Source organism: Hylobates moloch, unplaced genomic scaffold (assembly GCF_009828535.3).
Source record: "Hylobates moloch isolate HMO894 unplaced genomic scaffold, HMol_V3 SCAFFOLD_43, whole genome shotgun sequence".
Classification (NCBI taxonomy): domain Eukaryota; kingdom Metazoa; phylum Chordata; class Mammalia; order Primates; family Hylobatidae; genus Hylobates; species Hylobates moloch.
The window spans coordinates 946,951-974,488 of NW_026652318.1; the positions used below are offsets into that span (position 1 = coordinate 946,951).

General features: G+C 40.9%; 1 protein-coding gene across 3 annotated transcripts in view; it reads right to left on the reverse strand.

Annotated features, from left to right (window-relative positions):
* LOC116463592 (voltage-gated potassium channel subunit beta-1) overlaps positions 1–27,538 on the reverse strand; it is a 494,818-nt gene that overhangs the window by 91,049 nt on the left and 376,231 nt on the right. For all 3 annotated transcript variants that reach the window (XM_058434750.1, XM_032146779.2, XM_032146780.2), the window contains exon 2: positions 24,573–24,616. Coding sequence is in view for 2 of the 3 variants with exons in the window: in XM_032146779.2 (XP_032002670.1) it covers positions 24,573–24,616 (44 nt within the window). In the remaining variant the exon portion in view is untranslated. The remainder of the gene's footprint in view (positions 1–24,572; positions 24,617–27,538) is intronic.

Sequence of the window (27,538 nt, forward strand, 5' to 3'; positions counted from 1 at the left end):
CAGGTCATTACCCTGGTGAGCACGTTCTCCTCTGAGCTATGGGCTGAGCCTTCCACTGAAAATCTAAACTTTCCCCATGCCTTTATGTCCAAATTCTACTTATTTTTCAGGACCCAGAACTCCACCTTCAGAGTCCAGTGCTGCTAAGCATAGCTTCTTAGCACTTCCCCTGGTGAGTTTAAAGTATGTCTTGCTACATCATTAGAATTTTTTAGGTTCTCTTGCATTAACTCTGTGACTCTGAGAAACCTCCAACCTCTTGATTTCTTGTTTCCTTATGCACAAAATTAGGAACCTTGAGCTTCCTTCATCTTTATTATTTCATGATTCTATGGTTTTTCTTTGAAAGGAGAAGAAGTCATTCCATTTACTCTTCTCCTACCACTTTGAACTGCTATTACCATATTGACCACACTATATTGTAGCCACATAGTTTATTTTTGACTGTGGCTTCCTCATTAGACTGCAACTGTCCTCAGATCAGGGACTAAGTTTAAGTTTAATTTAAATTTTAAATTTTAGCCATTGCACTGGAGCCTGGCACAGAGTAGGTGAGTAATAACTGTTGGTTCAATCAGTAAGCATTCTTACCCTTACTAAGAAAGTGTCTCTAACCAGACAGCATTTGTGGAATGTTGGTTGTTTTCCTCACTATCTTGAACAAGAGGTTTTTAACCACAACTGCGCATCTGAATATCCTGGGGGGATATAAATGGTATTGCTGACCTGATTCCTCATCAGACCCCAATTAAATAGGAATTTCTGGAAATGGAATCCTGGCATCAGTATTTTTAAAAGATCCTCAGATAACTCTAATTGCAGTCAGGGTTGAGAACCAGTTTAGATTCTTCTCATACTGGTAGCATCTCATCCTTTCTTTGTGCTTTGTTTTTGTTTTTGTTTCAGAAACAGAGTCTTGCTCTGTCGCCCAGGCCTGAGTAGAGTGGCACGAACTTGGCTCACTGCAACCTCTGCCTCCCAGGTTCAAGCAATTCTCCTGCTTTAGCCTCCTGAGTAGCTGGGATTATAGGCGTGTGCCACCATGCCCAGCCAATTTTTGTATTTTTATTAGAGATAAAGTTTCACCACGTTGGCCATGTTGGTCTTGAACTACTGACCTTGTGATCTGCCCACCTCAGCCTCCCAAAGTGGTGGTATTACAGGCGTGAGCCACAGCATCCAGCCCATACTTTTCTTTACACCCTGACTTGCCTTTCTTCTTCTTTTACTCAGTTGCTGCCATCTCTATTTTCCAGAGGTTAAATGACATGCCCAAAGTTTAAATAACTAGTAAGTGGTGGATTAAAAGCTGGGATTTAAATGCAGCAGACATGCTTCTGCACCCTGGCAATCACGGGATGGTGTAGAGAGGGTGCTGTTATTTCAATAAGAGAGGTAAGTTACATAGTTACCTTAACCTTCTTTACTTCATGCAGAATCAAAACAAAACAAACAGAACCAAATTCTTAGAAATCTGGCCTGAGGGGAAGGCCCATGATGGCGCTGGGATGTAAAGACAGGTAATGGAGGTGAAGAATTGGCTTCTTGCCCTTGGTACTCTCTACCAATTGAAGGGCATGGAATGAAGATACCCTCCTGATGGTGAGGCCTAGAATGAAAGGCTAAGTAAGTATGGGGACATCAGGAGGCCTGGGCTGGAGTTCTGACTCCACCACTCACTAGCCAGATGGGATGGTAATGGTAATAATCGTAACTAGTTCACAGGAGTTTTAGGAGAATGCAGTGAAACTTCCTAAGTGCTTACCAGCCTCCATCATAGCTCGAGCATTAACTCCCAATCTCAGATCAATAGGTCTTACTCTTCAGGGTGCATTAGAATCCCCCAGGACCCCCACACAGATTCTTATTCTGCAGATATGAGCTGCAACTGGGGCATCTGTATGTTTATCAAGCATCCCATGTGATTTGGAGGCAAAACAATGCTCTGAGCAACCCTACTGTGGCCACTAAGATAAACTACATGAAGACCCGTGTCTGGGTGCTTGGACGTGTTCTTTTTCAAATGACGCAGACAAAGCATTCTTCCTTGCCGTGGCTCGCATCTGTCAGTATTTTCCACAGAGCCTGGCCCTTATTTTTGGATCGAAGCTGCAGCCTGGTCTTTCATTTTTGGCTTCTAGCCTGTTGCTAATGAGCATCTGGCCAGAGTTGACAAATGTGATAGCAACTTAGCCTTTTGTTTTTTACTTTCATTACCTTTTCTTGCAAGAACCAGTAATGCCACTCAGGTCCTCAAGGGGGTTGAGGGGTGGGATGCTTTCACACCTGCCCTTTACAAAAGGGCTTGAAATAGCAATAAAAGTAGGTAAGGAAGTGGTAAAGGCCAGGAGAAATAAAGATGGGCCTCCTCAGGCAGGTGAAGTGCAAGCAGCAGCTCCGTTTACAAGTAAAGAATTGTGTGTGTGTGTGTGTGTGTGTGTGTGTGTGTGTGTAAGGACTAAATATTACTTAGAACCCTTTCCACTATTTAAAATTTCTATGTCAGCACCTAATAAAATAGGAAACTATGGCCAAATGAGAAAGACATCCTCAGCCTCCACCATGTAGATCCACTGTGCTTTTCTAGCTCCTTCGGTGCTAGGTGCTTTACATACATCAGCTCTAATCCCTATCACAACTACAGGGTCTGAATGATTCCATCTATTTTCCTCACCTGAGGAAATGATAAGAAAGTGACAGTGAGTGGTAAGAAGTGGCTTGCCACAGCTGCTTAGTAGACACTCCACAGCCCCATGCTGATTCCTGGTGATGATGCTCCTTTACCTCCCCCCAGCCCCTATGCTCTCCTCCAGCCAAATGGTATGGCCCAGTGTTTGCTCTAAATGCTTGTAACAACATCCTGCTTTACCATGTTCTTCCCTCTGCTGAATGCCTTCCCCACTAACCTTCGTTCCTTATGATAAACTTCGTGTTCCCATTGTTTAGCGGAACAACACACACTGGGGCCTGGTGAGGGGGCGGTGGTGAGAGGGAGAGTATCAGGATAAATAGCTAATGCATGTGGTGCTTAATACCTAAGTGATGAGTTGATAGATGCAGCAAACCACCATGGCTCACGTTTACATATGTAACAAACCTGCACATCCTGCACATGTATCCCGGAACTAAAAATGAAATTTTTTTAAAAAGCTTTGCACCTATCTCTGCCCCCAAACTGGCTGTCTAGATGAAGAACTCCATGTTTGCCTTCACTCTCATGGGCCACCTCCCTGCTCTCAGATTCTCTCAGTCCAACCTGAGATCAGGATTTATCTCAGGTTTTTTTGTCATCTGAGGAACAGTGTCTCCAACCTCATGCACAGAGCCATCCTCGACTTTTAGCCCTCAAACACTTTTAAGAACTCTGGATCAGGGCAGACAGCTGGGCAACAATGAGATGTGATTGTTGTTGAAGGGATCCTAGGGCAGGCTGTCCACAGCTGGGAGGGCAGAGGCAGAGGGGAGCCCAGTCTTTCATTAGGAAAGGCTGGGATGGGGATTGCTGGCTGAGCCTCCCAGAAAAACCTGTGGGGAGTTGGAGGCTGACCTTCTAATGCCTGTGCATAGCTTCAGGTTTTGAGGGTTAAACATCTAGGATTGATTAAAGTTCCTCATGATGCTTATAGAGATGTACAGATATTTGATATTTTCTTTCTTTCTTAGATTTAAGGTTTATGTATTTCAGTGCCAAGAAATACTGTTAGCTCCATTTTGTTTTAAGATTTGTTTCAGGGCATATCTGTCTGGAACCATTTTGTTCTGTTTCTCCATTAATCTGATTGGTACAGTTTAAAGACAAGGGAATGACATTGGAAATAGGATGAACGGTGGGGATGTGAAGTTTAGAAGAGGCAGTTTTGTGTTATAAAGCAGACTGCAAGAATTGACGTTGCTCTCTAGAGGCTGTGTGGGCAAAAGAGGAATGAAATTTCAGTGCACTAAATCTACCCCTAGAAACAATGACCTACTCTCCATACTTGGATCTTATAATTCATGATATGTAGTAACTTAAATTAATGGCTTAATTTCCTTAAATTTCCTGATGTAGGCATGACACTCCCAAACTGATTAAGTTAGCACCTTGAGCCTGATAGGGAAATTTAAAATAAAATAAAGCCAAAAAGTCTTTAGATAAACTTTTTCTTCCCTGCGTGTTTTAGTTTTTTGGCCCACATTATTGAAATAAATATTGTTACTTTTATAATCAGAAGCAAATTTAAAAAATATTCTTGTTACTAGAAAATTCTTTCATGAACAAGAGTTTTCAACGTCACAGCCCTTCCTATATTTTGAAGATGAAAAAGAGGCAGTGTTTACATTTTCTTAATATTTTGTCCTAAATGTCTTGGTCAAAATTCCTCATATTTTCTCCTGCTGACATTTAAACGTTTAAAATTATTTCTTACAATAAAGTTGCCAGGGCCTTTAAAACAATTTGCATTGTTATGCCTTAGTAATTTTGCTTTTTGAAGAACTCCTGTAGTAAATGTATCCAGTAGTTAATGCAGATAAAATAACACAGTGTTAGAATAAAATTAGACACCTTCCATGTGACACTAGGACTAAATGGCAATTTCTGATTTTTAAAACAAATTTAAATATTTTCAATATCTTCTTCTAAAATAGGAACTATTATTAAGATTGAAAATTCTTTTTTTTTTCCCGTGAATTATTTGCATAGTGTCTGGAATATAGTATGTGTTCAAATATACATTTTCATTTCTTTTTTATTTATCTTTTGGTTTTCCACAGTAAGTTACTATGAAAAGAAGTCTGGAAAAATGCTACTGTCAAGAAGTTTGAAAGTCAATGTGACCTCCTTTATGCTTTCTTTTGTCTGTGAAAAGCTAATGTCAAATCTTTATCTTTGTGCAGGGATATATTTTTTGATGGTTCAGTGAATTGTTCTCTCCCAAACAGTAATAATTTTGAGTAACTCTGGTTCTATCTGTACATAAAAAACACAGTGTGTGCTTATAGAGCTGTCAGAATCTGTGAGGAAATAAATTTTAATTCCATGGCAAGGGAAATAAACTCTCTTAGTGAAAACAAGACAATACGTTGTAAAAAAGAATGAAAAATATATTGCAACAGTCCTTTCAAATTCTTCCTCCTGAGGTATGTATGAACTTCATGATATTTAGAGTATTAAATATCATTAATAAAAACTCAAAGAGGAATATAAAATGATTCATGAACTTTTTGACTAAGAAGTTTTTAAAATATAGAAAAATTAAAACTGGGGGAATATATAAGGGATAATTTAACAAAAACCCAAAGATTTAAAAAGTTCCCAACCATATTACACTCAAATTTACCCAGTTTTCATGTTTCCCTGTAGATTTACAGATTTACATATAAGGATTAGCTTATTTCATCTGTGTCTGATAGATACCAACTGTTAATGATTTCGGCTTAAAAAAATCTGTAATGTCCTTTTCCTAAAGAAAATTTATAGCTGTATCAAGTGGACAGGATATTTTTGCATCACCCATAGGACTATGCATAGATTCTCTTTTTATGCACTGACTCTTAGTCTGTTTCTAAGTCTATTTCTTCCCTTGCAGTAATTATATGCAATTTAACATGTTAAAGAAGAAAATGGAGAAATAGTAATCATAAAACAATGTTGGTACATCTTCAATCTTGGGAGATTGCACTTAGTCCAAATTCTACAGAGTCATTCTCCTTGAAATGATAGACTATAAATTAATTATGGTTCAGGAGAAGCAAAGAACAGCTCCTGGCAGCCTGGCCTGAAGACAAGTTTCCATTGTAAGAATGCTGGTATTCCCAGCCAGGCTTTGGCATAGAGGTGATGATGTTATAACCATAGTCCCAATTGTACAGGAATGAAGTGACATTTCCTAACAAGATGTATGAAAAGTTATCCAGAAATTTTGGTAACTAGAGACATCAAAGAATATACATGTTATATTTTTATCTCAACAGTATTTTGGATTGTTCTCAAATACACAAGGCAAGCCTTCTTGAGACAGTTTCAAGATTAACAAATCTCAGGATGAACTCTGTATCCCCAGAGACTATATAAAACCTGGCATAGAGGATGTGCTTATGAAATGTTACATGAGTGATTGAATTCAAGAACCAGCAGAGGAGAAGTGATGAGCAGAGAAGTAATGTCCAATGTATTTGTGTATTGCCTGCAGTTGCTTTTTTCTTAATTCATTCATTGCTTGGAAATAAGTTAATCTAAATGAATCCATTCCTGGCCTTTATGTAAGTTAGTGGTCTGGGTACTCACCAGCCACCACACCTGAATACACAATGGGAGGACATTTTGGAGGGTGGCTGGGAGGTCAGCATCGATCCAGGGAGTTATGATGGTAGAATAAAGCTTGCATTTGCCATCTTAAAGCACTGATGGTGTCCATTTCTCCTCCTGCTGGCACCAGGGGCCCTGGCTGTGGGAAATGTTCCCAGAGGGCACTCCTGGAGGGCAAAGATCTTGTCTGGTGATGCTCCATTTTTCATTATTTTGTGATTGGCCCGAACCTCAGGACTGCTTACGATAAGAGAGTAGAACTTTCTATTAACTCGGAAAGAGTATACATCTGTGGTGAAGACTGTGCCATCAAAAGGCCTGTGTGCACACTGCATGATAGTGTCAAAGTCAGATGGAGATTTTAGGGTCTGCTTGGCAAGGACAGGGCTGTCTGGCTTGTTCATCACTCTCTCTCCAATATCAAAACAGAGTCCAGCTTTGCAGGTTAACTATCTCCCAGGCTAGGTAACACATTCTGAAATTATTTATTTTCCAACAATTCTGAAAGGTAAGTTTTTCATCTTCCTTCCAATACGCCTGAGATTGATTATGCCCATGGATAATTAGTTCATTTTGAGACTTGTTCATCTCCAAAATGGATAATGATACCTACTCACAGTATTGTGAGAACCAAAAAAAAAAAAAAAAAATCACAATGATGCAAATTAACACTTTTTTTCTGAGAATTTACATTGTTCCAAGCACAGTGCTATACCCTTTATAGACATTATCTTGTTTAAAACCCACAATCAATCAGTGATTTGAGTTTATTTGCTGGTAAGTGACTGAGCCAGGATGAGTCCAGGCAGTCTGATGACATAGTCTATCCTGGTTTTTTGTGTGTTTTTGTTTGTTTGTTTGTTTGAGATGGAGTCTTGCTCTATCACCCAGGCTGGAGTGCAACGGCACAACCTCAGCTCACTGCAACCTCCGCCTCCCGGGTTCAAGCGATTCTCCTGCCTCAGCCTCCTGAGTAGCTGGAACTATAGGCACACGCCACCACACCCAACTAATTTTTGCACTTCTAGTAGAGATGGGGTTTCACCATGTTGGTCAGGCTGGTCTTGAATTCCTGACCTCGAGATCTGCCTGCCTCATCCTCCCAAAGGGCTGGGATTACAGGTGTGAGCCACCACACCCAGTCAGCCTACACTGTCAATGATTTCAATAGTATATGTCAGTGTCTAGAATAGTACTAGACAATAGTACTAGACAAATAGTACTGGTACAAGCATACAACAGGTGCTCACTAAATGCTATTTTCCTTATTATCTCCCAAGAGATAATATATGAAGTAGCAGAAGTTCCACAACAACATAAATGACTTTTTCAGAACTCACAGTGAAAGCCACAGTCGACACTGGAATGTATCAATTCTAACCACATACCCATCTTAACAAAGCTTAGAAAAATGTATTATTTATTATAGATTATTCTGAAGTGACACATGGAGAATGATGAATAGACTAATTCAAATGTTATTCAAAATTCTGAATTTTAACTGGGGATGAAATCTAAGTGAAAAACAAATACCTCACCTGCCCCTTGCTTCTTGCATTCGTCACCAAAAGTGGCATCTGCCCTGCTCTCTGGCTGTGCTTGCTGCAGCTGCCTGGGAAGAAAAATGTTCCCAGGTACTCAAGGCCTCCAGTGGACTCAGTCATTGGATGAGCAAGTAACTTAGGTGGGGAGCCAGGCCACCCTTCAGCTGCACAGGAAGCCAGAATTTGGAGCTCCTTATCCAGGCCAGTGATCTTCAACTGTGGCCCAATTAAGAGGACCACCTAGGAAGCTGATGTATTGCTCCAAAGCAATAGATTCTTGTTTGATTGGTCTGAGGAAAGGCCCAGGCACAGGTATGTTTTAAAAGCTCTCCCTGTGACTGTAATGGCAGCCGAGATGACAACTTGTCTAAGCAGTGGGTTGGGATGTTGTAAGAATGAACTCTATGAGGTCCCAACACAGTGAGAAGCCTTGGAGGGACAGGAAGAGAGACAATAAATACTGGTCCTAGAGGATGAAGAACAATTTGGAAGGTTGAAGGTGGCCTTGACCCCAAAATGGAGATTGTAATACCTTGCAGGGTCTTTCGCCCTGACCAAATAAAGAATTACAGACTATTCCTTCAAGATTCTCATTGGTACTTTTCCCTTCATTTTATCAGTACTATTAAACTTCTGCAAAAATCCCAGTGGCAGCAAATGACTGTAGCAAAAGAAGCTTAGCACAATTTTTTTAAAGTGTGAAATGAAAAAAATAATATCAGCAGTCTCGTTTTCTGGGACAAGATTACAAGGGCCACCAATCCTGCTAGAGTAAGGTGCAAGTGGGACGCATCACTTTGATGGGGTCAGAGTGGAATTTCTCCCACTGGTGCCATGCAGAATGATTAATTTATTATGGAGATCTAAAAGCTTAACTGAATGCTACCCTGAGATGGAGTACTAGATCATTATATTGTTCCTACATATTTTATTAACTGTAGATGACTCTTGATTTTCCACTGACATGTTATGCCTGTGACACCCAGATTCAAATAGAAATAGAAAGTGCATTCCAAAGACAAACAAAAATACAATTAGATTTTCGATTTCACAGTTCCCTTCTCTTAGCAGAGGTAATTGAAAATCCACTATTTTCATGTGGTTCCAATGGGTCAATTGGAAGAGCAACACAGCAGCCACTAATCCCCCTGAATAAAAGACCAATCCTTCTTAAATTTACACTGGTTACAGAAATTGCATGCATTTAGGACACTACGGATATCACAAACTTTCAAGTATAAACTTCAATTTAAAAAAAAATATGCAAGACAGACATTGATGTAAAACCCAAAACTATAAAAACCCTAGAAGAAAATCTAGGCACTACCATTCACGACATGGCACAGGCAAAGATTTCATGACAAAAACATCAAAAGCAATTGCAACAAAAACAAAAATTGACAAATGGAAATAAACTAGAGAGCTGCACAGCAAAAGAAACTATCATCAGAGTGAACAGCCAACCTACAGAATGGGAGAAAATTTTTGCAATCTATCCATTTGACAAAAGTATAATATCCAGAGTCTACAAGTAATTTAAATGAATTTACAAGAAGAAACAATAAATAACCCCATTAAAAAGTGGGCAAAGGACATGAACAGACACTTCTCAAAAGAAGACATTTATGCAGCCTACAAACATATGGCAAAAAGCTCAAAATCACTGATCATTAGAGAAATGCAAATCAAAGCACAATGAGATACCATTTCATGCCAGTTAGAATGGCCATTATTAAAAAGTCAAGAAACAACAGATGCTGGTGAGGCTGCAGAGAAATCAGAACACTTTTACATTGTTGGTGGGCATGCAAATTAGTTCAACCATTGGGGAAGACAGTATGGCGATTCCTCAAAGACCTAGATCCAGAAATACCATTTGACTCAGCAATCCCATTACTGGATATATACCCAAAGGAATATAAATTATTTTATTATAAACATACATGCACATATATGCTCATTGCAGCACTATTCACAATAGCAAAGACATAGAGTCAACCCAAATGCCCATCAATGATAGACTGGATAAAGAAAATCTGGTACATATATACCGTGGAATACTATGCAGCCATAAAAAGGAATGAGATGTCTTTTGCAGGCATGTGGATGGAGCTGGAAGCCATCATCCTCGGCAAACTAATGCATGAACAGAAAACCAAACACCACATGTTCTCACTCATAAGTAGGTGTTGAATATTGAGAATACGTGGATACAGGGAGGGTAACAATACACACTGGGGCCTGTTGGGGGTGGGCAGGGGTAGGGAGAGCATCAGGAAAAACAGCTAATGCATGCTGGGTTTAATACTTAGATGATGAGTTGATAGGTGCAGCAAACCATCAGGACACGCATGTACCTGTATAACAAACTTGCACATCCTGCACATATTATACCCTGGAACTAAAATAAAATAAAAAGACAGACATTGACTTTTAGATGGAGCAGAAGAAAATGCTGATGGGGTGGAAATACTACAAGATAGCAAAGCTGCCATAAAAAATAGAACTGAACATGCACACAACAGAACTTGGGTGAAGGTATGCCTTATTTAATTCCAAATATATTTATATATGTAAGATCTGGTCATTAATTTCCACATGCTAGAATCTCACTCTTGCAGATTTTGTATATTCTCCCCACATACTCTGACTTCCAACTCTTTCCCTTCTTTTCTATCTAATGTCTGTCTTCAATTCCTTCCTTATCGAGGAGGGTCAGGTAGCTAGACGATGTGGTTCACCATTTAGAAGGTTCTCTTGCTTTATTCTCAAGTCCATTGATTCACTGTCCTTTCATTGCACCTGCCTGACAAAAACCCATATCCTTATAAATCTGACTGTCTGGCTGCTTATCACCTATAACCAAGGTGCTGAGCTGTGCTGGGGAAAATAACAAACTATAGAGACTGACATAGTGTAAATTATTTGTGTCTAGTCCCTCATAGACCCCCAACAGTCCTCTGTTTTCTAGTCAGTTTTCTCCAATGTGTGCATTTCAAACCTGCCCCACTTTTCTCAACCTCAGGTCCTACCTCCTCTTCCTTTAACCTCAGCAGGTAACAGTGCCTCCTGCTTCACAAAAATAAAAGAAGACAAACTATAACCTTCTCTACTTCTTGTTATATCTACTCTCTGACCCACAGCAGACACAACTGGTGCCCTTCCCATTTTCCCTGGGGCTTCCAGGTGCTTGACGACTCTCTCTGGTATGGAAACACCCCATCGCCCTCACTCTCAGGTAGCTGTGCATTCCACACTGGCTCCAGAGCCCCAGGGGAATTCCAGCTTCAGTTACCCAAACTAGCACTGACTCGATTATATGCCCTTTATCACCTTCCCTTTCCAATCTCACATCTCAAAAAATCATCAAACTACCTGCCTTCAAATCCTCGTTTCAGAGCCTGCTTCAAAGAGAACATAAATTAAAACAGTACCGTCTTCTCCTTTCTTCCTGCCACTGTGGAAGGGTGTCCTTTCTATTCAATGCTTATTTTTCCACTTATCCTATGGATCCCATCTCCTTCCTCTTTTTCAGGGACTCCACCAGTTATCACCTCTCATTACTATGTCGTTTCTTTGCCTTGAATTCTAGTTTATTTCATATTAATTTTACATCTCAATTTTGGTTTCCTTTTCTTCTTTGATTTGTCTATTTGCCCATTTATTTATTTTCTATTTATCTGTGACCTTTTCCTTACAGAAAATATCTAGGAACCAGCATTTTTTTTCCCACCCAATCTCAGAAACTTTGTAGTTTATTATGTTAACACCTATATTAGAGATCTTTTTCTGATATTTTATGCTTTTAAATGTATTTCCTTTTGTATTTTCTCTACCTGCTTTTGCCAATTTGGTCAAGCCTCATTTACCTTACTGCCCTGATATACCTTCTGTATGGGCTGTCTGTATATGCTCACAGTATGATGAGCTTGGCTTACAGTGAGTGGGCAATTGTTGTATTGATACATTTAATCTTCTGTAAAAGTGAGAATACTCGAGTCATTGAGCCTGTCTCCCTGCCTCTATTCTCAACCCTCACCACCTTGCCATCTGCACTGCGACCAGGATGAGCTGACTAAAATGTATCTGGCCAAGTAACTCTTGGAGTTAAATGTTTCCATGATTCCCAGTCACACAACAGATAAACACCAAGCTTTGTGACATGGCTTTAGTGCTTTTCATAATCTTTCTGAGGTCATCTTTCATCATTTTTCTCTCCCACATGGCTCCTTCTCCAGGCCATGCTAATTGAGGCTTCCAAGCTTCTCCTCTTCCTGAACTGTATGTATTAATTCACTTAGAAAATATTAAACCCCCAATGTTCCCCCAGAGCCATGCCAGATGGCAGTGTCAAAATGGCAAATGATAGTAATGGTCTCTTTTTCCTAGAACTCTCAACCCAGTGGTACGGCAGGCAAATACGAAAATAAATACAACCACAGGGCAACATATTGATAAGAGGGATCGCGATGGGAACTTGTAGGAAGCCTCTAGCCCAGACTTGAATGTTCAGGAAAGCAACAATCAAGCCAAACCCAAGTGAGGAGTAAATAGAAAATTTAACAAGCTATGCCTGTGGCTTTCTTTCCCTTGACAAGCTGACAGATTGCTAGTCATCCTTCAACATCAGGTGGCTTCCAGCAGCACTTTCCCCTACTCCCCCAAAAGAGGTGGTCACTTCCTCACCTGGGCCATTTCTATGTCCTGTACCTCTATCTCTCTGCCTCTCTACTTCTATCACATTCTCGTTCAATTGTTCTTTTCCTTGTGTTCTCCCTGACCTGGCTCCTTCCCAATCTATCCTTTACTACTCTTCCTCCAGGAAGCCTTTCATGACCTCCGTTAACCCTAGCTTAGGCAGCCCTTGTACGTGTTTCCATGACGCTTTATATTTCCTTCAGAGTACTGACTGTGTGGTGCTGCATTCATTCATTCGTCATTCCATAAATGAGTGCATATTGAGAACCTTTTTCTCTGTTCTAGTCGTATGTTCTGAACTGACAATCCAGCAGGAAATAAGTCAGGCTAAAAAATTAATCACCATCAAACACAAGTAAAAAATGCAGGGTGTCCTTTAGGGGCACATAGCCCAAGGATTTGATTCATCTTGAGAACTATGTCTCCTCCACCCCCTAGATAGGCTCTGTGAGGGCAGGCACCTGTGCGTTGTTTCTCCCTGTTTCCCCAGCACAGCATCTACTGCATCTTTGTGAAATCCATGAACACATGAAAAAATGACAGAAAAAGTGCCTGGCCGTGCTTTACAGGGATGACCAAGTCAGTCGCAGTGTCTAAGAGTGCACAAACTGAGACGTAGGCAACATCCGAAGCAGCAAATCCATCAGCAGGGCCCGGAGAGCCAATCAGTCCTCCCTGGAAGGCACTGAAAAGGAGGGGTCTGCTGTGCTCCTCTCTTTTGCCCTGAGAATGGCGGGGGTAGGTAACGAAGTCAGACAGAACGTCACCTGTAGCAACATGTCTCAGGACCAGTCCTGTGTCCTCTATTCTTCAGAGAGCAGTTACAGCCATTGCTGCCAAAAGAAACAGCTCAGCAAGGGCCAAAGGAAATGCTGTTGTCAAGCATAAGGTGGAGATATGGGAAGGAGGCAAAGTAAGACACTATGAAGATAAATGAAGCTAATTCCAGCCACAGAACCAAATCAGGTCCTGTTTCCTTCTTTTCAGCTAAAGAAATCCCCATGGTTAGACTGTCAGCTCCAATTTAGCCATTGCTCATTACCTCATCACCCATTTCCTATAATTATGTGTTGGTAGCCTCTTTTTCCTCTAATTGTAATTAGTTGTCAGATATGAAATGAGTATTGATGGTATTTTCTGCTTCTCTCTCATGGAGGTCCTTCTTTGCATATTTCCATCATCCAGGTGTTAGGACGAAGCTTTTATTTGTAAATGAGCCTTAGGTCTCACTAATCCTTTGAGATTATTAAAAACATAGGAAGGAGAGAATATATTAAAAAGGCAAAGCTGTATATTTACCCTGCAATGGAAAATTTTGTCAATTAGGCAAATAGAATTGACTCACAAAACTCTGAGCATATCTCATGCCATAGAAAAAGCTGGGAGAATTTCAATTTTCAACTATGGCTACCAATAACATAGAAGGGGCTCAGATAAGCTAAAATAAGTGGGGGAAGGCATCCCAGATCCAAGCATATATTTTCTTCTTAACTATTCATGGTGGTCATTTGCTTATTACCTCAGCCACTATTTCCCCTCTTTAGGTAAGAGTTCTTTAATTTTCTTTTGAGAATGACTCACTTCCCTACTCCCAGAATGCAGTTTGGGTGGATTTAAAGTACCCTTCCCTAGTGTCAGGGTGGGTCTTGAGAGATTGAAGTCTTTGATGATTGGCTCAGGGATGGATACACAAACCAACCAGAGCCAATGGGATGTGAGGCATGAAGCCTCTGCAGCCCTCTTGCCAATTTCAGGACAGCTTGAGAATAGAACCAACCTGCAGCTCACAGAATTCATAGTTTGCTCCCCAGATAAACCCATATGGGTCCACTGTCCAGATGAGCCTAGAAACTCTTCATGTGGGCCTAGAAATTTGTGTTTTTGCTAGAGCTGATGTTTTGACTTGCTTTGAGCTGGGTTTTCTGTTGGCTTACTGTGGAAGGTTTCTGATTCATTCATACTCAATAGGCCTGAAAAGAACTGAGACTTTATTTCTTCTTCGTCCATCTGAGGCCCTTAAGGCATTCCTATGAATGTCTGCACAGTCATCCTCAGTGCGTTGCCCCTGGAGGGTCATTCAGCCATGTACACTGCACTTTCACAGATGACTGCCTGCAGCCCTGTGCTCTCCTCATCTGGGCATACCAGAGGCAAGCACAGGCACAGCCCCACCCCACTGGCAGACAGGACTCAAATGATTTCTCCATTTTTTGCCTCACTCTGTTAGATAAGCTTAATTGCATTATTGATTGAAATTACAAAACTTTCATTTGGGTTTTTATGCTGCACAGAGTTTAGAAAAATAATCTTTATATAAATATAGAATGCACAGGCAAACCCAAGGTAAACAATATGAATACACTTGTACATACACAAGATGTGCCTTAGTCAGGCTGCTGCTTACAGTGCAGGAACTATGGGGACCTCATGAAACCTTTAGGGCAGTGTGCAAAGGAGGGAAAGGCAGGCATTAGGAGCTTCACTGATGATGTCCACACAAAAACCAAAATGCCTGCACTCAATTGCATCCTTACTTTGAAATCTCTCATGCGGAAAGCACACCTGATCGTGGGCCAAAAGACATGGATTCCGGTCCCCATTCTGTCTGTGGAGCTTTCATAAGTCATTGTCTACTCTAACTCTGGAGATGGATGCCAGGAGTCATTCAGGTTCTGACATTTTTTAGCTCAAAAGTAAAGACATTTTCACCAAGCTGCCAACCCAGAGTCATGCCGAACCTAATCATGACATCACCTGACTATTGTCTGAATGTGAGAGATGCAAGGGGCCCTACACATTTGGTGCAGCCATTCTCATTTCAAGAAGGAAGCGCAAGTTCAGGACATGAAGAAATGTGGGTGACAGCAGTGGCTGTGTGTGTGCTTGGAGGCTGGAAGTAGATGGGCCATAAGGGACGAGGCTGCTAGTGGAAGGAGGAGGGATAGAAAATGTGGGAGTCTGCTGTCTCTAACACTGGCCTTGAATAAGACATATCGCCTCTTCCTGACCCTGTTTTCTCATAATGGAGCTGGTGGCTGGAAGGACTAATTTTCCCTCTCATGGATGTGATGCTCTTTAGTGAGATCGTCTTTATAAATGATTAATTTCAGCAAATTGCCCACATCTGGGCCTAGAGAGGACATTTTTGTCCCCCATTACTAATGGTTTTGAAGCCATTTGTTTCATTTTAGAATCACAGGCTGGCAAATGAGGGCTACTTATCCCTTTGCGGCTGCATGGAGAGAGATGAGGTGTGTGTGTGCATGCATGCACATGGGTTGTTTGCATGCCCAGATTGTTGAATAAACCCCTCTGTGTACAGACCCTCCTATTTTCTCTCCTCAAGTTCTCCCCTAAGCCTCAACTCTGACAGCGTGTGAAATATCAGGTTGCCACACTCCTACCTAAGCTATATTGTCACTCCTAATAGACTCCTGGGAGCAGAGGCAAAACCATGTGGCCAGCAGTCCCTGCTGATTCAGAGGGCAACCACTTGTCAGCAATTTTCTTTCTTTCTTCCTTTCTTTCTTTTCTTTCTTCCTGTCTTTCTCTTTCTTTCTCTTTCTTTTTGTCAGCAATTCTTAAGAAGGATTTTATCCATAAAAGTAGGAAACTAGGAAGAAATATTTTTGGACGATTTTGGAAAAATACAAAGGTCTGCTCATTTTTAATGTGTATGCATCATGACATTTATTCAAGTTAGACTTTCCAGAAAGAGCGACATGCCTAAAACACTCTTGTATGTTTAATATTCATACACCATTTAAACTCTGTGGGTATTCTGGAGTTAAGATAGTTCACACTGTTTGTGTTATGCAGAAAAATTGGTAAACTCTTTCAGGGAAAGCTTGCATTTTAAAACCACCTCTCAAGTGTCCTTGGAGGCACTTCATAAATATTTATTATTGCTGCTCTTATGTTGTTATAATAGGTGAGCTAGCTAGTTTATATCGGCCTAAGCAACAAGAATGGGAATCATGAAGGGTGTCATAAAAATAATACCATCCATGTTAAATATTTAATGTCGTGTTCTCCTAGTGTCAAAATATTTAGTGCAGTGAGAGCATCACTAAGGCAGAGGGAGATGAGCCAGGACTACATTCTGCACATATGAATGCATTAAAAAGAAGCCCACACAGTTTATTCTTAAGATTCACTGCTTTTGCTCTAGAAAGTTCTCTTGGTTAGGGAGGGGCATAGGGCAAGACTGGCACCCAGATGGCAGGAGTCGAATGGCAGGGAAGCCAGCTCACCCCACCTGCCCTGAGGCCAGCCCTAAGCAGGGCAGGTTCTCCTCTTTGGAGGCTTTCCAGTCCAGTTGGAAATGCCTCAGGCCAGCTCCCAGGCCTAGATCTGGGGGTGGCTGCTACCACGTAGATAAGAATCATGGCTGCTGGCACTGGGTACCCTAGATATCAGTTCACACATTTTTCTATCTTAATCCATCCAGATAAGACAATGTATTCCAACCCTGATACTGCCTCAGAACCGTCAGGGCAGCATTTTAAAAACACATGCATGTGGAGCTCCTTATTCAAAAGGTCTAGGTTGAGACGAGATTATCTGAATTTTAAATTAAACAGGTAACTCCAATGTGCAGCCAGAGTTGAGAAGAAACACCTTTTGAGAGACTCATATAAGTCCTCCAAGGTGTTAAGAAGTATTTTACTTTATGACTTTATTTCTTCAAGGACAAAGCATGAAGCAGCTGCCTAAAAGGACATAGAACATTTCCTTGGAATCAGTTTGCATTCCCTAGGAATTAAAGCCTTGAGGATGTATGAAACAGGGACCCAAAGGCATGGGGGTGTTCTTTCTCTCCTTCACTGCTTAGGTCCAGATGAAACCCTATCTGACAGGGCTGCTTTTATTGTCCTCTTGATCTGCGAACAGCCCAGGAAAGCTCCATTTGAATGACAGTATTTTACATTAGGTTCAATATGTGCTCAGCTGAAAAATGAGCAAGTGACCACATTCCTCCTCACTTGGGTTTTCCATATCTTCCTACCTATATCACTTACAAATACTTTGTTTGGCCACATACACTTGCATGATGTTTTGAAAAAAAAAATCAACAAAATCACCCCTCAGGGTTCTCCAGAGAAACAGAACCAATAGGGTGTGTGTGTGTGTGTGTGTGTGTGTGTGTGTGTGTGTGTGTGTGTGTGTAGAGAGAGAGAGAGACAGAGAGAGATGTATTATAAGGAATTGGCTCATGTGATTATGGAGGCCAAGAAATCCCAAGATCTGCAGTTGGCAAGTTAGAGACTCAAAGGAGCTAATGGTATAATTCTACTCCGAAAGTTGGCAGCCTTCAAGATCCAAGAAGGCTGATGTTTCAGTTTGAGTCTGAAGGCAAGAAAAGATCAATGTTCCAGCTTGAAATGGTCAGGCAGGAATTCCCTCTTATTCACAGGAGGGCAAGTATTTTTGTTTTATTCAGGCCTTCAACTGATTGGGAAAGGGCTACCCACATTAGGGAGGGCAGTCGGCTTTAGTCAGTCTGTAAGTTCAAATGTTAATCTCATTCTAAAACACCCTCATAGGTGTACCCAAAATAAAATTTGACTCAATATCTGGACATTCCATGGCTCAGTCAAGTTGACACATCAAATTAACCATGATGTGCCCTTTTTCTTGCAGACACCTTGCCTTCTGGGAAGCATGCCCATTCCAGAGTGAATGTTGGAAGGTAAAGTCAGCCCCTTTCAAGCACACACAGGTGAGCTGGACATTGTGGTGTGTTACCTCCCATGGAATGAATCAGACCGGCCTACTGCTCCTAATGTGAGACTTTTGGAGCAAGTCAGTGTGGGCAGATGCTCTTTTCTAACTGTAGAAGCAAGAGCCCTGATTCAACAGCTCTGGGTCTAAACCCAGCCTAGATCCCATGTCATCTGCTTATGTGGTAGGTTCCCCAGTCTCCAACCCTCTTTTAGGACAATCCCTGATGCTAGGCCTCTCTCTATTTCCACTCCCTACCCCACACTTCTGTCTCTTCATTGATATGCCACTGGAGGAAGTCAAAGAACTGGGCTGGGCCTCAGCAATTCATGATTTCTGACTTCAGCTGGATCCTCGCTATTACTCAGTGGACCTTTTGTCATTTCTTAGCAATTGATCGTCTCTCCAGTCATTCACTCAAAAATATTTTTGAATACCTGCTACTAGCCAGATAGTGTAATCTTCTAAAGGTACAATAGGAGTGTAGAAAAATAGGCAATCTCTGCTCTCATGGAGCATACAGTCAGGCAGACACCATGAGCCAGATGTCCTAAACCTATCTAAACACCTCAGTCCTCTGTGTTTCCAGGTGATCTCAATGACAATCATAGGGTCATTACTGTGAGAAGTTCCTGGGTCTGTATTTCCAGCCTAGAGATCTCCACAGAGTTCCCCTTGTTCTCTAGATGTCTGAAGCTGGGAGGTCACAAGCTCTCTAGTCACTACTCCCCAATAGTGCTGTCTGCCCTCACAGCTCCCTCCTGTGTCTCCTGTCTCTGAGATTTCAGCTCATCCACCCCCATGCCCAATCCAGGAGTCTGGGCATCCTCCTCCACTCAGGAAGACCTCCTATTCTGTATCCAGAGATCACCAGTCCTATTCATTCTTTCTCCTAATCACCTCCTTCCTTTACATCTTTCATACCACTGCCTCATCATCAACTCCTAATTAATTTCCCTGCCTCCAGCCTCAACACTGTTCCCTCTGTTATAGCCTTCATGTTGCTTCTAATACCTTTGATCACATCTTATTCCTGACGCAAGGTTTTCAATGGCTTATCACAAGCTTGAGCAAGGTTTTGATAACTGTTTTTGGCATAGGATGAATTTTTTTTTCCAAAATGTAATATGAAGCACTAAAAAGGAATGAACTATCAAACTATGAAAAGACATGGAAGAATCTTAAATGCATATTACTAAGTGAAATAAGCCAATGTGAATAGGCTACATACTATATGATTCAACTATATGACATTCTGGAAAAGGCAAAACTATGCGGACAGTAAAAAGATAGTGATTTCCAGGAGTTAGAGGAGAGGGAGGGATGAACAGGCAAGACAGAGGATTTTTTAGAGCAGTGAAACTATTCTGTATGATACTATAATGGTAGATACAAGTCATTATACATTTGTCAAAACCCATAGAGTGTACAACACCAATAGTGAACGCTAATGTAAACTATGGACTTTGATTGATAATGTTGTGGCACTGTAGGTTCATCAGAGGTAACAAATGTGCCACTCTGGTGAAGGATGCTGATAATGAGGGAGGTTATGCATGTACAGGGATAGGGGTATATGGGAATTCCCTGTGCTTTTTGCTCAGTTTTGTTGAAAACTTAAAACTGCATTAAAACATAGTCTATTTTTTAAAAATAATAATAATAATATGAGGAAAAAGTGGGCCGCTTTGATGGAAGCTGTGGCAGGTGGAAGGAAGAGAATGGAGAGAGATGGAGCCTTTGCTCCTCCTTGTCCCCGAAGTGTTTGTTGAGACCTGGGGACCTTTGGATTTGAAGGAATTCCAGAGACATAGAGGACAAGAGCTAAATGGCTTAGCAAGGCAAACAAGGGTTCTCATAATCAGACCTAGCTTTCTTTCCAGGCTCATTTCTTGCTGTTCCCCAATACCTTGTACTCATAATATTCTATACCTGTAACCCGTTTCCCCAAGTACCTCCCCTCGGTGGAGTCTCCCTCTGGAGTCGCCGTTGCTTGCATTGCTTCCTGTCTTCAACCTCTTGCCCTCCCTCTCCACTTGACTTCTCTCTTCAAGTGTCACGCCAAGTGGCAACCCCTGTTCCCCCATCAAGCTATCCCAAATCTCCCAGGAGACCTTGTTCACGCTTCACTTGCCCTGTACTCTCCATTACGGCATCTGTCAGATATATTATCAGTTTGTTTTTTTGCAAGCCTAACTCCCACTACACTATGATAAATCTGAGGGCAGGCTCCATGCTCTTGTCCTTGTATCTCCTGTAACCAATGTCTGGCTTCATAAATGTTTGCTTAAGATGAATAAATGAATGAGTGAATTAATGTAAATTCTACCACTTTTCTCTCATAAGACAGTTCCACCTCCTATTAGATTGGGGTGAGTTTGGTCACTCTGAGTTTATTCCTTTCCCATGAGTTTTTTGACTTCAAGTCTTGACAATAATGGGCAGTATATTTACAGAACAGGCCAGCCACAGCAACCCACAGGTAGGATTGGCCACATAATATTAATATTTTTTTCCCATTTCTCTCCTTGGCAGGGCTGTGTTCTTTCAGATGTACCATCAGTTCACTCTCAAGTTACTTCACCTTTCTACTCCCATTTACACATTTGCTCTTAGTTCACCAAAAGGAAAATCGGCAGGGCAAGGAATTTCCAGCTGCTCCTTCTCTGGTAGAGAAGAAAGTCAGAATTGTTAGCTTTAACTATCACTTTTAGAGTATTTCAAGAAAAGAATCTGTAGCTTTCTGATTTCCTGGCAGTTTTACTACTTAATTTCTAAGGCCTCAGTTGAACATGGGTCGTGACTTAGCTGACATTCTAAGCCTACAGCAGTAAACCCAGCTCCATTTGGATTTGACAGCTGGGGTCTGCAGAGCCTGACAAATTATCTAAGGCTGGTGCATTATTTCTTTCTATGAATTTCTTGTCTCCTCTGGCTGATAAAGGCAGTTCAAAAAAGTTCTCAAAGAGTGCTTATTCAAGTTGTCAAGCTTTGTCACCTGTTTTGAATGAAGCAAGTCAGCCCCATGAACTTCCTTGTTTCCTATTTTTCATACAGTGTCTTATTACAAGTGTTCAGACTCTTGAAAAAACTTGAAGCTCAAATCAGAACTTGCTGCTCCTGAATCAAGCCTGTTTCAAAGTTCACTAAAATACCTGCAGCTCATACACAGTCTGCAGTTTTAAAGAAAACAAAAATCAACAAAACTGGAGACTGGCCTCTGGAGACTGGGATTGCACGAGCACCTAATATCTTACTGTCTTAAGGGCTTTCAGCTGCGTTTTCTGTGTACTTAATGACTAAACTATTTTCCACCGTAGATACAAGCTTGTAAATAGTTGGCCAATGCTTTTTCACTACATATATTTCTTACTTTACATTAATAGGTAGTTCCTTTCAATAATGAATACTGAACAGTTATTTACTGTAAAGATATTCTTTAAAAAAAAAAAAAAACAAAATCTAAGGTCAGAGTGTCCCTGGTAATGAATCTCCAGGGTCTTTCAAATATGAGTAAATAGTAACAATATCAGAGCCATAAATTAAGCAAATGTCAAATTACCTTAGACTTATGGTGAACAAATACTGCCTTCACCTCCCAAGTCAGATTATTAGGAAGAATCAGAAAAATTCAGACATTGATGGCTTTCAGTGTCTTTGAAATACCCCCTCACACATGCCAGCTCTGAGTCTCACACATCATCAGGACCCTCATGTTGTAGTTACTGACCCACTCTGGTCACTCCCTCTCATTCTTTGAAACTTTTAGCTCACTTCTCACTGCCACTCTCCAATGTTAGTTTTGCTGTACTTTTTAGTGAGTTCAGTGACCCCAAAGATGATCTTCCCTGCACCTTCACCTCCAAGTTTCTTAACCTTCTCTCCTTCACTGATCTTGTCTTCGATACAACCTCCACCATTCTCTCCCAATGGACACACCATAGACTATGTCACTAACAATAACTGAAACCCTCTATAACCCCAATTTCAAATGTTTCCCTTTTCAACCACTTTCTATCCTTCCAACCACTGTTTCTAATGTTTTTGCTTCAACAATTCTTTGGTCCCTCTGGGATATATACTTTACTAATCCTATCCAGTTTTCACAGTCCCTCAGCTCCCTCATTTTAGCTCCTGGCTCATTTTCCTGACTCTAGTCCTCATTTTCCTTTCTATTCAGTTTAAATGCCAACTCTACCATTAAAATAACTGCCCAACACAAGCCCTCAGCATCTTTGCCCTCTTTTTATCATCTTATTTAAAAAAACAAAAACCACCTGAACTTGCACAGCTGAACATGTCTAGAAGAAAAACACGTAACTATGGACATGGTCTCACTTCAAATTTAATCATACTGATCTTAAGCTGATCCTTAATGCTGTCTTGTCACTGTGTGGCCTAGCCCTGGTCAATTCACTCTTCTTCTGTCCTGCATGTCTTCTCTCCAAACTTCTAACACTTCCTTCTCATCCTCACTAACAGCTGATGACTTTGCTTCTGATTCCCACTGAGAATATAAAAGCAATAGAAGAGAACTTTGACAAAATACCTCCCCCTCCTCCACTCCACCCCATCAATCGCCCTACTAGCCTCAAAGCCCATGTACTCTGCCTTCTTTCATGTACTCTCTCCTTGTGTTCTTCTCATGTCCTCAAGAAATCATTCCAGATATTCTTCTCTCTTCTTCTTCTGCATCATTTTTTCCTCTCAAAAGGATTTCCCCATAAGTATATAAATATGTGGTCATTTCTTCCACGTGCAAAAGCAACCTCTCTGATCCCACTTGTCTGCTCAGTGCCACTCCATTTCTCTGCTTTTCTTTATAGCAATCATCATCCAAAAGAGTAGCCTTCAGCTTGTCTCTTTCCATTCTCCCAGGGGACCATTCCAATTATGCTTTAAACTCTACCATTCCACCCAAACAGACCTTGTAAAAGTCATTGATGGCCTCCATGTTGCTGAACCCAATGGTCAATTCTTGGTCCCCATCTTGCTTGATGCATGAGTACCACTTGACGGGACTGGTCACTCCATCCTCCTCGAAATGCTCACCTGGATTCCAGGACTCCATTTTTTTCTGATTTTTCTCCTGCTGCCCTGGTTGCTTTATTTTCAGCTTTCTTTGGCTCCTCCTCACTTTCTCGATTTCTTAATGTTGGATTTCCTAGGTCTTAGACCATGTGCCTCTGTTTTCTATTCTGTCTATATGCACACCCTTAGTGCTCTCATCCAGGATCCGGGCTTAAACAGCAACTACTTGCTGATGACTCCCAAGTTAATATATCTAGCTCTCCTTTCTAAATTGGAGTCATATATCTATTTGCATACTTGACAATTTTTATTGCAGGCCTAATAGATATCTCAAACTTAGTATGTCCCAAATCAATCTCCTAATCTCCCTAAATTTCTCTCTCATTTTTGTAGCTCATTTACTCGTACTTCATCCTTTCTGTCGCTCAGGCAAAAAATCCTTAGAGTCATTTTTGACTTTTCTCTTTTCTGTCATCTTCCACATAGAACCCAACAGAAAATCTTTCAGGTTTTACCTTGAAAACATAGCCACAATCTGACCACTCCTCACTACTTCCTCAGTTACCATCCTGGTCTAGACTTAGGTCACAGAACAGCTCTGATTTGTGTTGAATAGTGGGAATGCCAAGGCTGCCTTTTCCTGGGCCTAAGGGATATCTGGAGGCCTCAATCCTCCCCAAGTCTCACAGTCAGATTCCACGACTTCAGATTCATCTTTATGCTGTTAGAATTGCCATCTCTATTTAATCCTCTTCAAATATTGACTGGGAGGAATAACAATCTTTATTTATTAATGCATATTAATGTATGTGTGTTTGTGTGTATCTCACCTTGCCCCCCCAAATATTTAAGGCAGATTATAAAATTATATAAAATGCATAATAATAATATAGAAAAGTGAGGAAATTAGGCAAAGGGAAAACAAGGATAGGTAGAAAAAATTCAGGTGAATTGAGGGAGTGGTGAACTGAACCTATAAAATGCATGCCATGCAGTCCTTCATGCTTACTAAATGGGAGTGACGCATGAGTCCCTTTCTCTGAGGTGTGCTTTAGCATCAGGTTGCCTTATGCTCGACGGGCCCCTGTAAGGAATCATGAACATGGTGGCTCCCTGGGAGAGGGTCATGATGGGAAGAGAAAGGCTCAAAGGAGAAGTGGGGCAATACTGGCCAGGAAGCCTCCTCCTCATCTGAGACCAGGTCCTGGCCTGGACCACAGTCACTCCCTGGTGCCCTCCCCAGTCTCCCACCTTCCAGCCCACTCCCATGCCACACCCTCAGTACTTACCAAGACCCAAGCAAGAAACTCTGAGTCCTGATTTTCCAAGATTCCTATAATAAAAACAAAGCAACACTTGATCAGCATTTCCTCAGGTGAAATTGTACATGCATAAGTGGATATTGTATCTCCCTTTTGGCATGATTCTTAACGAGTCCTGATAGAGGCAGAGCCACAGATGCCAGCATATCGTCTTGAGACAAGTCTCCCTTGCATGGCCACTCAGGCACCAGGAAGCTCAAAATCTGTTCAGGTGCAGCAAAGAAATTGTCCCTCACAGAACACAGCTTCTCAGTCTCATATTGTCTTCTTTATTAACTTGTTTACCCATTTATTGGCTTTCTCTCTCCTTCTAGAATGTGAGTTTCTTGATGGTAAACTTCTTTACCTTATTCACCAACCATTCATTCATTATTTGTCAACTGACCACTTCTCACTACTTCCTCAGTTACCACCCTGGTCTAGACTTAGGTCACAGAACAGTTCTGATTTGTGTCGAATGGCCTGACACACAGCAGAGCCTTAATAAATATTTTTGACTTATTGACTAACAAACTGACTTCTAAGACAGAATATTACTTCTAATGGATGTGAATTATTTAAATAACAAACTCAAAACTATCTTTTAGGATATTTTAACTATATCCTATATTTAATATATTATAATACATAGATATGTATTTAACTATATTGTGTGTGTGTGTGTGTGTGTAATTCAAGATTACATAAAGTTACCATGGGAACATCAGATAGTTCTTTATTCCCAAAAGTTTAAGGAAAAGAAATATATTTTTGCATTCTAAATAAGGATAGAACTAGGAGCTCTAGTATGCATTTGCCTATAAGTCTTTGTGGAAATCCAGACTCAATCCATTTTTCTGTCTTCTGACTAGCAGCTGTTAGAGAAGAAAACAAATTCTCAGAGACAGGGTGCCTCATAGCATTAGTGTAAGGGTCCAAAGTGAGCAGGTGAAGCTGAAATAATTGTAACATTGTAGAAAAGTGCACCCTTATTCTCTGATAAGAGGCTCTCATAAAAATACAATTTCCCTTCTTGCTCCCACACCAAAGGAAACAACACAAATAAAACTTCCAAATCAGTGGCACAGCTGAACTATTCCAAGTTCTCCCTTGATTCGTCATCAGTTTTGGTTTCTTTAGACTTAGCAATTTGTACTCCCATTTTTGCATCACATGTTTTTCCTCTGCTTATTAACGTTGTCTATAAAATGCCACCTAAGCAACGCATTCAATTGCACAAGATAATAAAAAATGCATAAAAATGCAAAGAGTTGAAAGACTCAGGCTTTTGATCCGTTGTCACAACTAGTTGGGTGACCTTGTAGAAATTGCTCCCTTTTTTTTCTGAGGTTCAGTTTCTTCATTCGGAAGACGTAGTGTTGATGTCTATGCCATTTGCGTAGCATCACAGTTTGTAGGGCCAGAGCGTGAGAATGTGTGCTAAAGTGTTACACTGTAAACAAATGCAAGGCATAGCGATTTCTGGTGCTTTCTGACTCCTACCCTCCAACAGACATGGTGCTAAATTTTCTGATATGAATTGGACATGTCCAACTGGAAGAAAACTGTTGCATAAAGATGCATGTGGACAAAATTTTGAACCACTAAATAGGAGAAAAATAATTGGATTGCTCCAGTGAAAATAATTTTTATAAGAAATTGTTCATTTAGTAGTTTTTCAGAAATCAATAGATATACAGACAAAAGACTTTTCTTGGTAGTCCAAAAGTCTACTGATTTTAAAGGGTAGGAATCTAGAGCAAATGCTATATTGTAGCCAGAATTTTTTTAAGAAGTCATAGAGATACAGAGAAGAACAAGGCATGGTCTTGTACCCTCAAGGAGTTTAGAGTCCAGTGAGTGACACAGAAAAACCAACATTTAATTCCAGTAACATGGGATACATCCTACAGTGGAGATCTTTGGGAACACGTGAGGTGGCAGCTTCCTCAGGCTTATATTTGCATAACTTTGTGGGTACCATGAAGAAAAGGATCTAGAAAAGGGTTTTCATGTATTTTTAATGTCTTTCAGTAGGGAGAAGTGACTTGTAGAAAACTCTATAGAGCAAGACAGTTCTAAGGATAAGTCTCTATAGCTCAGATATTTTTCTTTTCTTTTTTTTTTTTTTTTTTTTTTTGAGACGGAGTCTTGCTCTGTCACCCAGGCTGGAGTGAAGTGGCGCAATGGCTCACTGCAAGCTCTGCCTCCCGGGTTCATGCCATTCTCCTCATTCATGCCATTCACCTCAGCCTCCCGTGTAGCTGGGACTACAGGCACCCGCCACCATGCCTGGCTAATTTTTTGTATTTTTAGTAGAGATGGGGTTTCACCGTGTTAGCCAGGATGGTCTCGATCTCCTGACCTCGTGATCCGCCTGCCTCAGCCTCCCAAAGTGCTGGGATTACAGGCGTGAGCCACCGCGCCCGGCCAGTTTAGAGATTTTTCTAACAAACTCAAATAAGGCAAAGTTATATCACTGGGTACTTGGCAACATCTCAGCACCCATTTTCCTTATGGAAGTCCTATTTTCCTTATGGCAGCAACTGAAGATAATGATCACTCTGTTATGGGTTTTGAAGACCAAACATGAGAACTGTCAGCAAAAACAAACTGCAAACTAGCAAGTGCTAATGGCCCATTTGCTTGCCACTGCTGTTTAAACACCCAAGATGGCCTTTCTGGGCCTTACAAGATTTTAAAATGTATGAAAAGTTCAATTATAGACTAATACTGCTATAGTGGTGATAGGTCCTCACCTTGAGCCTTGATATTTTTGTTTCCCTTAACTCTTTAATACTTTTAAATCTTTTTCTAAATACCCTCATCCTCTAGAGAGAACAGTTATGAAATTCAGGTGGTCACTTTTAAAGTTAGAGGCATTTTCTCTGCATGAGATATATCTGGGTCTCTATGTGCATTGCCCTAACTTTGTCCAGATGTAAGTCTCTTTG